This window comes from Ranitomeya imitator, chromosome 1 (assembly GCF_032444005.1).
Source record: "Ranitomeya imitator isolate aRanImi1 chromosome 1, aRanImi1.pri, whole genome shotgun sequence".
Lineage (NCBI taxonomy): Eukaryota > Metazoa > Chordata > Amphibia > Anura > Dendrobatidae > Ranitomeya > Ranitomeya imitator.
Genome location: NC_091282.1, coordinates 27,586,286 through 27,599,689, shown reverse-complemented (window position 1 = coordinate 27,599,689; position 13,404 = coordinate 27,586,286). Strand labels below are relative to the sequence as shown.

The following is a 13,404-nucleotide window of genomic DNA, read 5'->3' as shown; positions in this document are numbered from 1 at the left end:
CCGGGTTCCAGTATCGTCAGCTGGACCTCGGTAGTTCCATTGGCTCTTGGACCTTCGGCTACCCATCCGGGTTCCAGTACCGTCAGCTGGTTCTCGGCAGTGTCTTTTGCTCTTGTACCTTCTGCTCCCCATCCTGGTTCCAGTAACGTCAGCTGGTTCCGGGCAGAGCCTTTGGCTTAGGTGCCTCCTTCTGGGTATCCGAGTTCCGCCAACGTCAGGCGGTCCTTGGTAGTGCTTTTTAGCACGGGTACCTCCTGCTTAGTAACTGGGTTCCAGTAACGTCAGCTGGTCCTCAGTAGTTCCATTGGCTCTTGGACCTTCAGGTAGCCATCCGAGTTCCAGTTCCATCAGCTGGTTCTCGGCATTTTCTCAGCCTTCTTGTACCTTCTGCTACGTTTTCAAGTTGAAGACCCTAAAGACGACATCACGGAAGACCACCCCTAAGATGACGACGACGACCCTGGAGATGACGACCCTGAAGACCACCCCGATGACGACGACGGCGGAGACGACGACGGCGGAGATGACGACGGCGGAGACGACGACCCTGGAGACGACGACATGGAAGACCGAGAAGCAGAAGAACAAGAGGCTGCAGAACAAAGAGCAGAAGAACATTAAGCATAACACTTAATATCAGAGCAAAATACCGGATTACTCACCGGTAATGCTCTTTTATAGAGCCCACGACAGCACCCACGAGAGAGGGGATCCGCGCCTAGGAACAGGAAACCTACAGAGAGATAAAAGGGGCGGTCCCCCTTCGCTCCTCAGTTGTTTTACAGAGAATAGGAGGAACCGCCGCCAGGTTTTAGTTAATAGGATCAGGTATATATACACATATTTACAACCTTCTACTATAATATTCTATTATTTACACCTCACCACAACGGCACCACGTGCTACTATAAAAAGGGAGGGATGTGAATGGGTGCTGTCGTGGGCTCTATAAAAGAGCATTACCGGTGAGTAATCCGGTATTTTCTATTCGCCACGACAGCACCCACGAGAGATTTACAGAGACTATAGATTGGGTGGGTTTATTGAGTCAAGGACCGATATCCCAAAGGCTAGATCAGAAGCAGAAGATAGGTCTAATCTATAGTGCTTATAGAAGGTACTAGGCGAAGACCAAGTTGCAGCCTTACATATAAGGTCTATTGGCACGTTCACCTTCTCTGCCCAGGAAGTCAACAAGGCTCTTGTAGAGTGTGCTCCTACATGCAGTGGTGGATCTCTTCCTCTAGCTTTATATGGCAAGACAGCGGCATCTCTGATCCAGCGTGACAACGTGTTCTTTGTGACTCTGGATCCTTTGTTCTTTCCCTGGAAAGACACAAAGAGAACCCTACTCTTCCTCCAGTCCCTAGTTCTCTCTAAATAAGTCAGAACAGTCCTTTTAACATCTAGGGTATGAAGGCTCATTTCTTCTGGAGTTGAGTGGTCTCCATAAAAGGTAGGTAAAAAGATCCCTGGGATCTATGAAAACTAGTGGCTACCTTAGGAAGATAAGACGGGCCAGTTTTCAAAATTATTCTGTCAGATGTAACGGACAGAAATGAAGGATCTATTGATAAGGCTTGGAGATCGCTCACTCTCCTAGCAGATACTAACGCTACCAACAACACCGTCTTTAATGAAATAACCCTCAATGAGGCTGTTTGAAGAGGCTCAAAGGGGCACTGTGTCAATGCATCTAGGACTAGCGTTAGATCCCACTGAGGGACCTGCGGTACATGAACTGGTTTGGACCTCTCACAAGCTGACACAAAACGGGATATCCACCTATCGCCTGCAACGTCATAACTAAAGAGAGCTCCTAGAGCTGAAATTTGAACCTTCAGAGTGCTTACAGAGAGCCCTAACTCTCGACCTCTCTGAAGAAACTCTAGTATTGAGAATATAGGAATCTCAGCAGAAAGTTGTGTATTATGGAATTCCCAAAAAAAATTTTCCCAGATTTTAACGTAAATTTTGGTAGTAGAAGGCTATCTACTATTCATGAGGGTATCTATTAGCCCTCTAGAAAATCCTCTAAGATTTAATAACTGCCTCTCAAATTCCAGACAGTCAAGTTCATGCCTTTCACCTGAGGGTGGAGGAATGGACCATGAGAGAGCAGGTCCTTGGTCTGAGGCAGAATCCAAGGGTCTATAATTGACATCGCCCTGAGCCATGAAAACCATGGCCTCTTGGGCCAGAATGGGGCTATCAACAGCACTCTTGCTCCTTCCTCCCTTATTTTTCTTATAACTATAGGCAGTAGATTCCATGGGGGAAAAGCATAAGCCAGGCTGAACGTCCATGGCACCTGAAGGGCATCGAATATGTCCGGATTGTCCTGTCTGCATAGAGGGGTAAATACTTTGACCTGACGGTTGGATCTTGTTCAAAACAAGTCTATCTGGGGTATACCCCATCAGGCTGTTATTAGTCCGAAAATCCTCCTGTTGAGCATCCATTCCCCTTGAAGGGTGTGACAGCTGAGGAAATCGGCACGAAAATTGTCTATGCCTCTGATGTGAACCATTGACAGGGACAACAGATGACTTTCGGCAATTTTCATGATGTCGGATGCAACTTTCATGAGAGTGTCCGACCGAGTACCGCCTTGACGGTTTAGATAGGCCACCGCAGTGGTGTTGTCGGAGAGAACCCTTGTGTGAGAGCCTCGCAGCTGGGGAAGAAAGTGGAGTAGGGAATAATATATAGCTCCTAATTCTTTAACATTTGAGGAATTATTAGATTCCGATCTGGACCAAAGACCCTGAACCATCTGATCCTGGAAATGTGCTCCCCAACCTTCAGGACTAGCATCTGTGGTCACTATACTAGAAGGAGTGATCACCCATAGAACTCCTCTCGAAAAATTTTCCCAATCCAACCACCATGTAGGGGAGTGTACCACCTCTAAAGTTAACATAACTGTCTGATTCAAACGTCCACCTTTATTATTGTTTTCATCTAACACAAATTTCTGAAGTTGTCTTGTGTGAAATTGTGCCCACTGAACTGCAGGAATACATGAAGTCAGTGAACCTAGCAAGGACATGGCACTTCTTAATGACATACTGCGTTTTTTAATCGCTAAGCCCACTTTATCAGTTATGGAGGCCTTCTTATCCTCAGGAAGCCAACATATCTGGTCAACTGAATCTAAAAGGAGCCCCAGGAATTTTTGACAAGTTACGGGCTGGAGTCTGGACTTTTCCCAATTGACAATCCAGCCAAGCGTTTGTAAAGAAACCACAATTTCCTCCAACCTTTGTTCATACTGGAGGGGGGGTCCTGCCTACAATCAACAGGTCATCTAGATACGGAATGACCAGTGTGTCTTTTAATCGTAAATAGGACATTACTTTTAATAACAATTTAGTAAAAACCCTCGGAGCCATAGACAACCCAAAGGGCATTGCTCTGTATTGTAGATGACGAACCTGACCATCTATAAAAACTGCTACCTGAAGAAACTGTTGGTGTAACTGGTGTATGGGAAGATGGTAATAAGCATCTTTAAGATCCAGTACTACCATGTAACAGTTTGGGAATATTTTTAATTTTTTATGGCTGAACGAATGGATTCCATTTTAAATGTTTTTGGTCTTATGAAGGTGTTCAGTTTCCTCAAATTAATTATAGTCCTGAAGGAGCCATCAGGTTTAGTAATAAGAAACAAGGGAGAGTAAAATCCTCTCCCAACTTGAGATGACGGGATGTCTATTAAAACCTGTTTGGCTAAGAGGGATTTAATTTCAGTTTCAAGTGCCTCTTGCTGTGGCCTGGACTTTAAGGTAGTTAGAAGAAAAGAATCCGGAGGTGTCCGGATGAAGTCTAAGGTGAAGCCCGAAGATCTTAAATTTATGGCCCATGGGTTATAAGTTATCCTTCTCCATTGTTTAATAAACATTAGTAATCTACCTCCCACTGGTAGACTAGGATTAATGGAATTTATCCGCTGGTTTGAAGGGGCGTTTATTAAACAAATTTCCCTTTTGCCTGAACTCTGTCACTCCAGCGGTCCTTAAAGTCTCTCTTCTTGTTAAATGGTGGCTTCCTGAACGCCCTTCCTGGCAGGGCATGGCGCACAACTTAGACCTGGATTGGGGATCCCCCTTCCAGTTTTTTTAACCACAACGCTCAACGAGCTGTATTAGTAAGGCTAGCTGTTCTGGCTGCTAAACGGATCGAGTCTTTTGAGGCATCGGATATAAAGGCCGCAGCTCCCTTAATTAGAGGAATAGAGGCATGCAATTTCTCCCTGGATACACCACTCTTGATGCTTTGATCCAGCTGCTCCAGCCAAACCAGCATAGACCTGCTAGTACATGTGGCTGAGATTGCCGGTTTAAATGCAGTGACACAGGCCTCCCATGATTTCTTAAGAAGTACGTCCGATTTCCTGTCCATAGGATCAGACAAGGAACCCGCATCCTCCACAGGTAAAGAGGAATGGCGAGAGGTGGATGCTACAGCCGCATCCACTTTAGGCACTTTAGCCCAGGTGGCCAAGTCCTCATCGTCAAAGGGGCAACGCCTCTTACAAGATATTGGCTTTACACCATTTTTTTTTTTTTTTTACAAGGTCTTTGATGGCCTGATTTACCGGAAATACATGTCCTTTCCGCTGAGAGAGACCTGCGAACATAACCTCTTGTGGAGTCTGAGGTTCCTTTGATTCTGACAACCCTATTGTACTCCTTACTGATTCGTAGGAACACAGACATAATCCTCTTCACCTGAGGAAATCTGAGAGATGTCTGACTAAACTTCCCCACTTTCTGCCGATGTATTAGCACTAGGTGATGATACTCTCCTACTCCTTCTCCTCATAGATGGACCACCACTTAAGGACTGAAGTTCTTCCCAAATCATTAGACGTATCTCGTTCATTTTGACGGACCTTTCCTGCTGCAAGGTGTTATTTATACAACTCTGACACGGTTTTTTAATGTAAGAATCAGGCAGGGGCGTTGTACATATTGCACACTGCTTGTGCTTAGACTTCCCCATCCTCTTTGCTTAAGAAATATAAGCAGAAGAGACTACCATACGCTTCCATGAAGCCTGTATACACTCACCCAGAAGTATATTCATATACCGGCTGTTGGGATCTTTGCTCGGCCTGGGGTGTGGAACGGGACGCTTTCTTCTCTGATTTGTCAGTGGAGTCACTCACTTTCGAGTGTCCACTACTCTTTTTCCTAATATCACCACCGAGTAATATTAACTCCTCCATAGGGCGCTCAGTGACTTCCTCTTGGGACGACATGATAGTGCACACTAATTTCTGCCGAGATGCATTTTATAATGCAGATCCTTTAGAATCCACACCCCTTTTACCTGTGTCTCCTCCAGAACAGCGCCAGGGTGGATGGAACCGCATAGAGGAATCCAATATGGCGGTTCTCCCGGAAATGGTACTCCAACCCCGCGACCCCGGAAGTTCAAGCCTCTGTTTCCGGGACGCCGACACTACTGTGCATGCGCCCGCGTCTCTGCTGCACACCGGAAGACGCCGCCGTAAGTGCTACACCCACAACCATGTCGCCTCTACCTTGGAGGGACCAGGAGGGAAACCCAGACCGGGGAGTCGCCACACAGCCGCTCAGCCCCACATACCTCAGGAGGGCACCATCTATCTGCTCCAGGTCCGGGCCGGACAAGGTACTTGTCGCACTGTCAGCGCTTCACACAACGGTGTCCCAGCAGGGAGACCGTTGGTAACCTCCAGGCTTCACATCAGCCGCAGCAGATGAGGGTGGAGCCAGCAGGATCATTCCCCTGACACTGTCTACCCGCTCTGGGGCCCCTGCCGCTCAGCAGAGTCGTACAGGCGGCAGTCCAGGCGGGTCTTCCTCTTCTTAGCTCCATAGAGTCTTCTCTGTGGGTTCCCATCTAGGAACAGGAAACCAACTGAGGAGCGAAGGGGGACCGCCCCTTTTATCTCTCTGTAGGTTTCCTGTTCCTAGGGGCGGATCCCCTCTCTCGTGGGTGCTGTCGTGGCGAATAGAAAAGATATGTAAATTATATGCAGAAGAAGACTAAGCAGTGTATGGGGGTGAGTCCGCTCCTCCTCGTGGTGCCCCTGGATAAAGCCTGATGCTGCAGGCCAAACTGAACGCGGACAAATGTAACTTTTGTGACTGGCAGAACGGAAGGTGTAATCTTCAAACTTTTATAGATAACAACTACGGGAATGCCTGTCACAAATGTGAATATGATGTAAAAGTAGAATAGGAAGAATAATAATAGTTGGATAAAATGAATATGAAGAATGTAATAGAAAAAAAAAAATTTAGAAGAAGATGAATAAGGTGAAGAAGTTGATGTCAAAGATGCTGCTGATGATGATGAAGATGAAAGTGTGGGAAAATTAAAAAAAAAAAAAAAAAAGGGGAAGGGCGTGGAATAGTGATACATCAATATTTAAAAAAAAAAAAAATACATAGTCAATATCTTTGTCAATCCTAACGTCTTTAAAAAAATAAAAAATCATGTTATTCTATTTGATTGGGCTACGCCTCTATGACTTTAATGTCTCCGCCACCTCCCCAAATACATCCTGCATTATTCTTAGTTGTTCTCCTTCATGTAGAATAAACTTACAAGGAAAGAAAGGCTTTATTTTAATTCCGATATTTTGGTCCCATTGACTTGCATTGGGATCGGATATCGGTATCGGCGATATCCGATATTTTTTGAATATCGGCCGATCCAATCCGATACCGATACTTTCCGATATCGGAAGGTATCGCTCAACACTAGTCATATGTGATGACTCCGCGTCTTACCCGCATTCAGATGGCATCTTGCAGGTGCAATCAGCCTCCGCGAGCTTTTCCCAGGGTTTACATTTGGAAGCATCGACTTTTGGGGTGACCACAGCTTCTGAAATACAAGAGAAATCCAAATACAGAGGCCACGTCTGTTATACTGTGAAATTGGAAGGATTATACATGGGGGGAGGGGTCACAAGGAAGACACAAAGGTGAATAGCACTTCACCAAGGAGTCACGGATGGTTGGGGCCCGGAGACTGCCACAGGGTGGAGGCAATGCGGTGACTGCTGCGGGGTGGAGGCAGTGCGGTGACTGCTGCGGGGTGGAGGCAGTGCGGTGACTGCTGCGGGGTGGAGGCAGTGCGGTGACTGCTGCGGGGTGGAGGCAGTGCGGTGACTGCTGCGGGGTGGAGGCAGTGTGGTGACTGGTGTGGGGTGGAGGCAGTGCGGTGACTGGTGCGGGGTGGAGGCAGTGCGGTGACTGCGGCGGGGTGGAGGCAGTGTGGTGACTGGTGTGGGGTGGAGGCAGTGTGGTGACTGGTGCGGGGTGGAGGCAGTGCGGTGACTGGTGTGGGGTGGAGGCAGTGCGGTGACTGCTGCGGGGTGGAGGCAGTGTGGTGACTGCTGCGGGGTGGAGGCAGTGTGGTGACTGGTGTGGGGTGGAGGCAGTGCGGTGACTGGTGCGGGGTGGAGGCAGTGCGGAGACTGCTGCGGGATGGAGGCAGTGCGGTGACTGCTGCGGGGTGGAGGCAGTGTGGTGACTGGTGTGGGGTGGAGGCAGTGCGGTGACTGGTGCGGGGTGGAGGCAGTGCGGAGACTGCTGCGGGATGGAGGCAGTGCGGTGACTGCTGCGGGGTGGAGGCAGTGCGGTGACTGCTGCGGGGTGGAGGCAGTGCGGTGACTGCTGCGGGGTGGAGGCAGTGTGGTGACTGGTGTGGGGTGGAGGCAGTGCGGTGACTGGTGCGGGGTGGAGGCAGTGCGGTGACTGGTGTGGGGTGGAGGCAGTGCGGTGACTGGTGCGGGGTGGAGGCAGTGCGGAGACTGCTGCGGGATGGAGGCAGTGCGGAGACTGCTGCGGGATGGAGGCAGTGCGGTGACTGCTGCGGGGTGGAGGCAGTGTGGTGACTGGTGTGGGGTGGAGGCAGTGCGGTGACTGGTGCGGGGTGGAGGCAGTGCGGAGACTGCTGCGGGATGGAGGCAGTGCGGTGACTGCTGCGGGGTGGAGGCAGTGCGGTGACTGCTGCGGGGTGGAGGCAGTGCGGTGACTGCTGTGGGGTGGAGGCAGTGCGGTGACTGCTGCGGGGTGGAGGCAGTGCGGTGACTGCTGCGGGGTGGAGGCAGTGCGGAGACTGCTGCGGGATGGAGGCAGTGCGGTGACTGCTGTGGGGTGGAGGCAGTGCGGTGACTGCTGCGGGGTGGAGGCAGTGCGGTGACTGCTGCGGGGTGGAGGCAGTGCGGTGACTGCTGCGGGGTGGAGGCAGTGCGGTGACTGCTGCGGGGTGGAGGCAGTGCGGTGACTGCTGCGGGGTGGAGGCAGTGCGGTGACTGCTGCGGGGTGGAGGCAGTGCGGTGACTGCTGCGGGGTGGAGGCAGTGCGGTGACTGCTGCGGGGTGGAGGCAGTGCGGTGACTGCTGCGGGGTGGAGGCAGTGCGGTGACTGCTGCGGGGTGGAGGCAGTGCGGTGACTGCTGCGGGGTGGAGGCAGTGCGGAGACTGCTGCGGGATGGAGGCAGTGCGGTGACTGCTGCGGGGTGGAGGCAGTGCGGTGACTGCTGCGGGGTGGAGGCAGTGCGGTGACTGCTGCGGGGTGGAGGCAGTGCGGTGACTGCTGCGGGGTGGAGGCAGTGCGGTGACTGCTGCGGGGTGGAGGCAGTGCGGAGACTGCTGCGGGATGGATGCAGTGCGGTGACTGCTGCGGGGTGGAGGCAGTGCGGTGACTGCTGCGGGGTGGAGGCAGTGCGGTGACTGCTGCGGGGTGGAGGCAGTGCGGTGACTGGCGCTGGGTGGAGGCAGTGCGGTGATCGGCGTTCTTACCTTTCTTTGTACATTGGATGCTCTTCACGCTGGGATTCCACAGGAGGCTGGACGTGCACTGCACGACATCCGGACCGTCCAGTTCCAGGCCGGGAGGACAAGACAACCTTAACTTGTCCCCAATTTCATACGACTCTTTCTCTGGAGCAGCGATAATGTTTCTTGCTAGATCAGGAGCGGAGCACACGATCCCTGAGGAGATACATTGTGTCAGTGTGGGGGAATCTCAGGGGTCTCTGTGACCCTCATCTATATGGCATTACATTGAGATTTCTCCCCACATGTTCTGGCACTGACTCCCACCAAGCACCGCAGGTAGGGGGATGACAGGAGAGCATGGTGCCCACCATGGCTGCCATCACCTGTCACCACCCACTGCTGGAGAGCCAGAAAGTAAAGGGCAGACCTGGCACAAGTGTAGATGCCCAGACTAATGTCCGCACTCACGTCGGCATTGCATGGCATTGATTTGCCACTGGTGGTCCGCGTCACACTCAGCGATCGGATCTCCCACCAGGGTGTAGCCGATGTCGCAGGTGTAGATTATACGTTTGCCCACGTGGTATGTCCCCTCATCATCCTACACAGGAACAGAGACACGTGGTGAAGATGTACAGGATTAGAGAAAGAAATAGCGCCACATCTGTCCTCATCTGGTACTGCAGGTAACTCCATCCCTGGTATATACCAACCAATAAGCATGACTAATCTTGTAACAAATATCAAATATTCTGTTTTTTAGATATTTTTCAGAAATGTCTATACAGGGAGGAAACACAATAGACGAGACTGGAGAATATCCAGTCCAGGTAGACTGAGCGAGACGTGGTACCTGGATGTGTCCGTTCTCCAGCCGCGGGGGCACTCCGCAGAACTCTGTGGGTAATATGTTGATAACGAAGCAGTGCGGCTCCACGAGTCTGCCAAGAAAGAAATATAGTCTGGGTGACTACGTGGACCGACGTGATCACAGGGCGTCATGTCTGCTGTACAGGTGACTGCCTCTCTCTGCTGTACAGGACCCTTCCATTCATAAATCTGTAAAAAACCGTAATATGGTGCACACCAACTGAGGAACATGGCACGGCTCCGGAGGTGGCAGCGCCACTGACTTGTCTGGTATAGCGGTAGAAATCTGTGGCCCAATATACAACGTACAGGTCGGGTCTGGGAGTTAATAAATCCTCCCCTAAGTGGCACAAAAAGACATGTTGGTGTAATTACTGCCCTGATGTAACGGGCGCCGCACAATATGGCGCTATACAATTTATATCTCAGTGGAAATTGCTCAGCTCCCGTGATGCGCACACTCTGCTCCTGCAATGATGGCGATGATGATGATGATGGGGGTTGTAGTAAATGGTGATACAGAATAACAACTGCTAATACACGAGAGTTCAGGATCAGTCCCGGGGGCCGCGGTAACCTTTGTGGCAATGTGCGTGATGTGCATTTGTGGTAGATGAGGAAATCCATTGTCCAGTCAGCGACTAAGTGGCAGTGACAGTTGTCAGAACAGGTGAGCGTTTCATGTACGAGACGTCACGTGGAAGTCACAAAACCGGATAAGATTAACTCATTCCTGCGAATGCAAAGAAACAAGAAGACAAAGTACCGAAAAATCAGCAATAGCACCGAGCACGAACGCTGCCAGGAGACCCCGCTGAACACCTGTATACAACTTCCACTACTATCTAATATATTCAATATTTCAGTTCTTCACCATTTTCAAGATCTCTGCGTGCCGTCAATGAATGAGATTACTTGTTTCCATTCAGATATATAACTCTGTCCATCACTAGTCCTCCTCTCAGCTGATACAATGTATCCAGTGCAGACAATGCTCTGTGACTCCAGACTGATACAATGTATCCAGTGCAGACAATGCTCTGTGACTCCAGACTGATACAATGTATCCAGTGCAGACAATGCTCTGTGACTCCAGACTGATACAATGTATCCAGTGCAGACAATGCTCTGTGACTCCAGACTGATACAATGTATCCAGTACAGACAATGCTCTGTGACCCCAGACTGATACAATGTATCCAGTGCAGACAATGCTCTGTGACTCCAGACTGATACAATGTATCCAGTGCGGACAATGCTCTGTGACTCCAGACTGATACAATGTATCCAGTGCGGACAATGCTCTGTGACTCCAGACTGATACAATGTATCCAGTGCAGACAATGCTCTGTGACTCCAGACTGATACAATGTATCCAGTGCAGACAATGCTCTGCGACTCCAGACTGACACAATGTATCCAGTGCGGACAATGCTCTGTGACTCCAGACTGACACAATGTATCCAGTGCAGACAATGCTCTGTGACCCCAGACTGACACAATGTATCCAGTGCGGACAATGCTCGGTGACCCCAGACTGACACAATGTATCCAGTGCGGACAATGCTCGGTGACCCCAGACTGACACAATGTATCCAGTGCAGACAATGCTCTGTGACTCCAGACTGATACAATGTATCCAGTACAGACAATGCTCTGTGACCCCAGACTGATACAATGTATCCAGTGCAGACAATGCTCTGTGACTCCAGACTGATACAATGTATCCAGTGCAGACAATGCTCTGTGACTCCAGACTGATACAATGTATCCAGTGCAGACAATGCTCTGTGACTCCAGACTGATACAATGTATCCAGTACAGACAATGCTCTGTGACCCCAGACTGATACAATGTATCCAGTGCAGACAATGCTCTGTGACTCCAGACTGATACAATGTATCCAGTGCGGACAATGCTCTGTGACTCCAGACTGATACAATGTATCCAGTGCAGACAATGCTCTGTGACTCCAGACTGATACAATGTATCCAGTGCAGACAATGCTCTGTGACTCCAGACTGACACAATGTATCCAGTGCGGACAATGCTCTGTGACTCCAGACTGACACAATGTATCCAGTGCAGACAATGCTCTGTGACCCCAGACTGATACAATGTATCCAGTGCGGACAATGCTCGGTGACCCCAGACTGACACAATGTATCCAGTGCGGACAATGCTCGGTGACCCCAGACTGACACAATGTATCCAGTGCAGACAATGCTCTGTGACTCCAGACTGATACAATGTATCCAGTACAGACAATGCTCTGTGACCCCAGACTGATACAATGTATCCAGTGCAGACAATGCTCTGTGACTCCAGACTGATACAATGTATCCAGTGCAGACAATGCTCTGTGACCCCAGACTGATACAATGTATCCAGTGCAGACAATGCTCTGTGACTCCAGACTGATACAATGTATCCAGTGCAGACAATGCTCTGTGACCCCAGACTGATACAATGTATCCAGTGCAGACAATGCTCTGTGACCCCAGACTGATACAATGTATCCAGTGCAGACAATGCTCGGTGACCCCAGACTGATACAATGTATCCAGTGCAGACAATGCTCTGTGACTCCAGACTGATACAATGTATCCAGTGCAGACAATGCTCTGTGACCCCAGACTGATACAATGTATCCAGTGCAGACAATGCTCTGTGACCCCCAGACTGACACAATGTATCCAGTGCAGACAATGCTCTGTGACTCCAGACTGATACAATGTATCCAGTGCAGACAATGCTCTGTGACTCCAGACTGACACAATGTATCCAGTGCAGACAATGCTCTGTGACCCCAGACTGACACAATGTATCCAGTGCGGACAATGCTCGGTGACCCCAGACTGACACAATGTATCCAGTGCGGACAATGCTCGGTGACCCCAGACTGACACAATGTATCCAGTGCAGACAATGCTCTGTGACTCCAGACTGATACAATGTATCCAGTACAGACAATGCTCTGTGACCCCAGACTGATACAATGTATCCAGTGCAGACAATGCTCTGTGACTCCAGACTGATACAATGTATCCAGTGCAGACAATGCTCTGTGACTCCAGACTGATACAATGTATCCAGTGCAGACAATGCTCTGTGACTCCAGACTGATACAATGTATCCAGTGCGGACAATGCTCTGTGACTCCAGACTGATACAATGTATCCAGTGCAGACAATGCTCTGTGACTCCAGACTGATACAATGTATCCAGTGCAGACAATGCTCTGTGACTCCAGACTGATACAATGTATCCAGTGCAGACAATGCTCTGTGACCCCAGACTGACACAATGTATCCAGTGCAGACAATGCTCTGTGACTCCAGACTGATACAATGTATCCAGTACAGACAATGCTCTGTGACCCCAGACTGATACAATGTATCCAGTGCAGACAATGCTCTGTGACTCCAGACTGATACAATGTATCCAGTGCAGACAATGCTCTGTGACTCCAGACTGATACAATGTATCCAGTGCAGACAATGCTCTGTGACCCCAGACTGATACAATGTATCCAGTACAGACAATGCTCTGTGACCCCAGACTGATACAATGTATCCAGTGCAGACAATGCTCTGTGACTCCAGACTGATACAATGTATCCAGTGCGGACAATGCTCTGTGACTCCAGACTGATACAATGTATCCAGTGCGGACAATGCTCTGTGACTCCAGACTGATACAATGTATCCAGTGCAGACAATGCTCTGTGACTCCAGACTGAT

The 13,404-nt window shown here is 49.8% G+C and overlaps 1 protein-coding gene across 1 annotated transcript in view; it reads right to left on the bottom strand.

Annotated features, from left to right (window-relative positions):
- The window catches only part of C7 (complement C7), a 112,819-nt gene that overhangs the window by 33,368 nt on the left and 66,047 nt on the right, over positions 1-13,404 (bottom strand). The window contains exons 13-16 of the mRNA XM_069745906.1: positions 9,645-9,732; positions 9,260-9,392; positions 8,813-9,004; positions 6,792-6,888 (exon numbers count right to left, since the gene is read on the bottom strand). Coding sequence (XP_069602007.1) covers positions 6,792-6,888; positions 8,813-9,004; positions 9,260-9,392; positions 9,645-9,732 — 510 coding nt within the window. The remainder of the gene's footprint in view (positions 1-6,791; positions 6,889-8,812; positions 9,005-9,259; positions 9,393-9,644; positions 9,733-13,404) is intronic.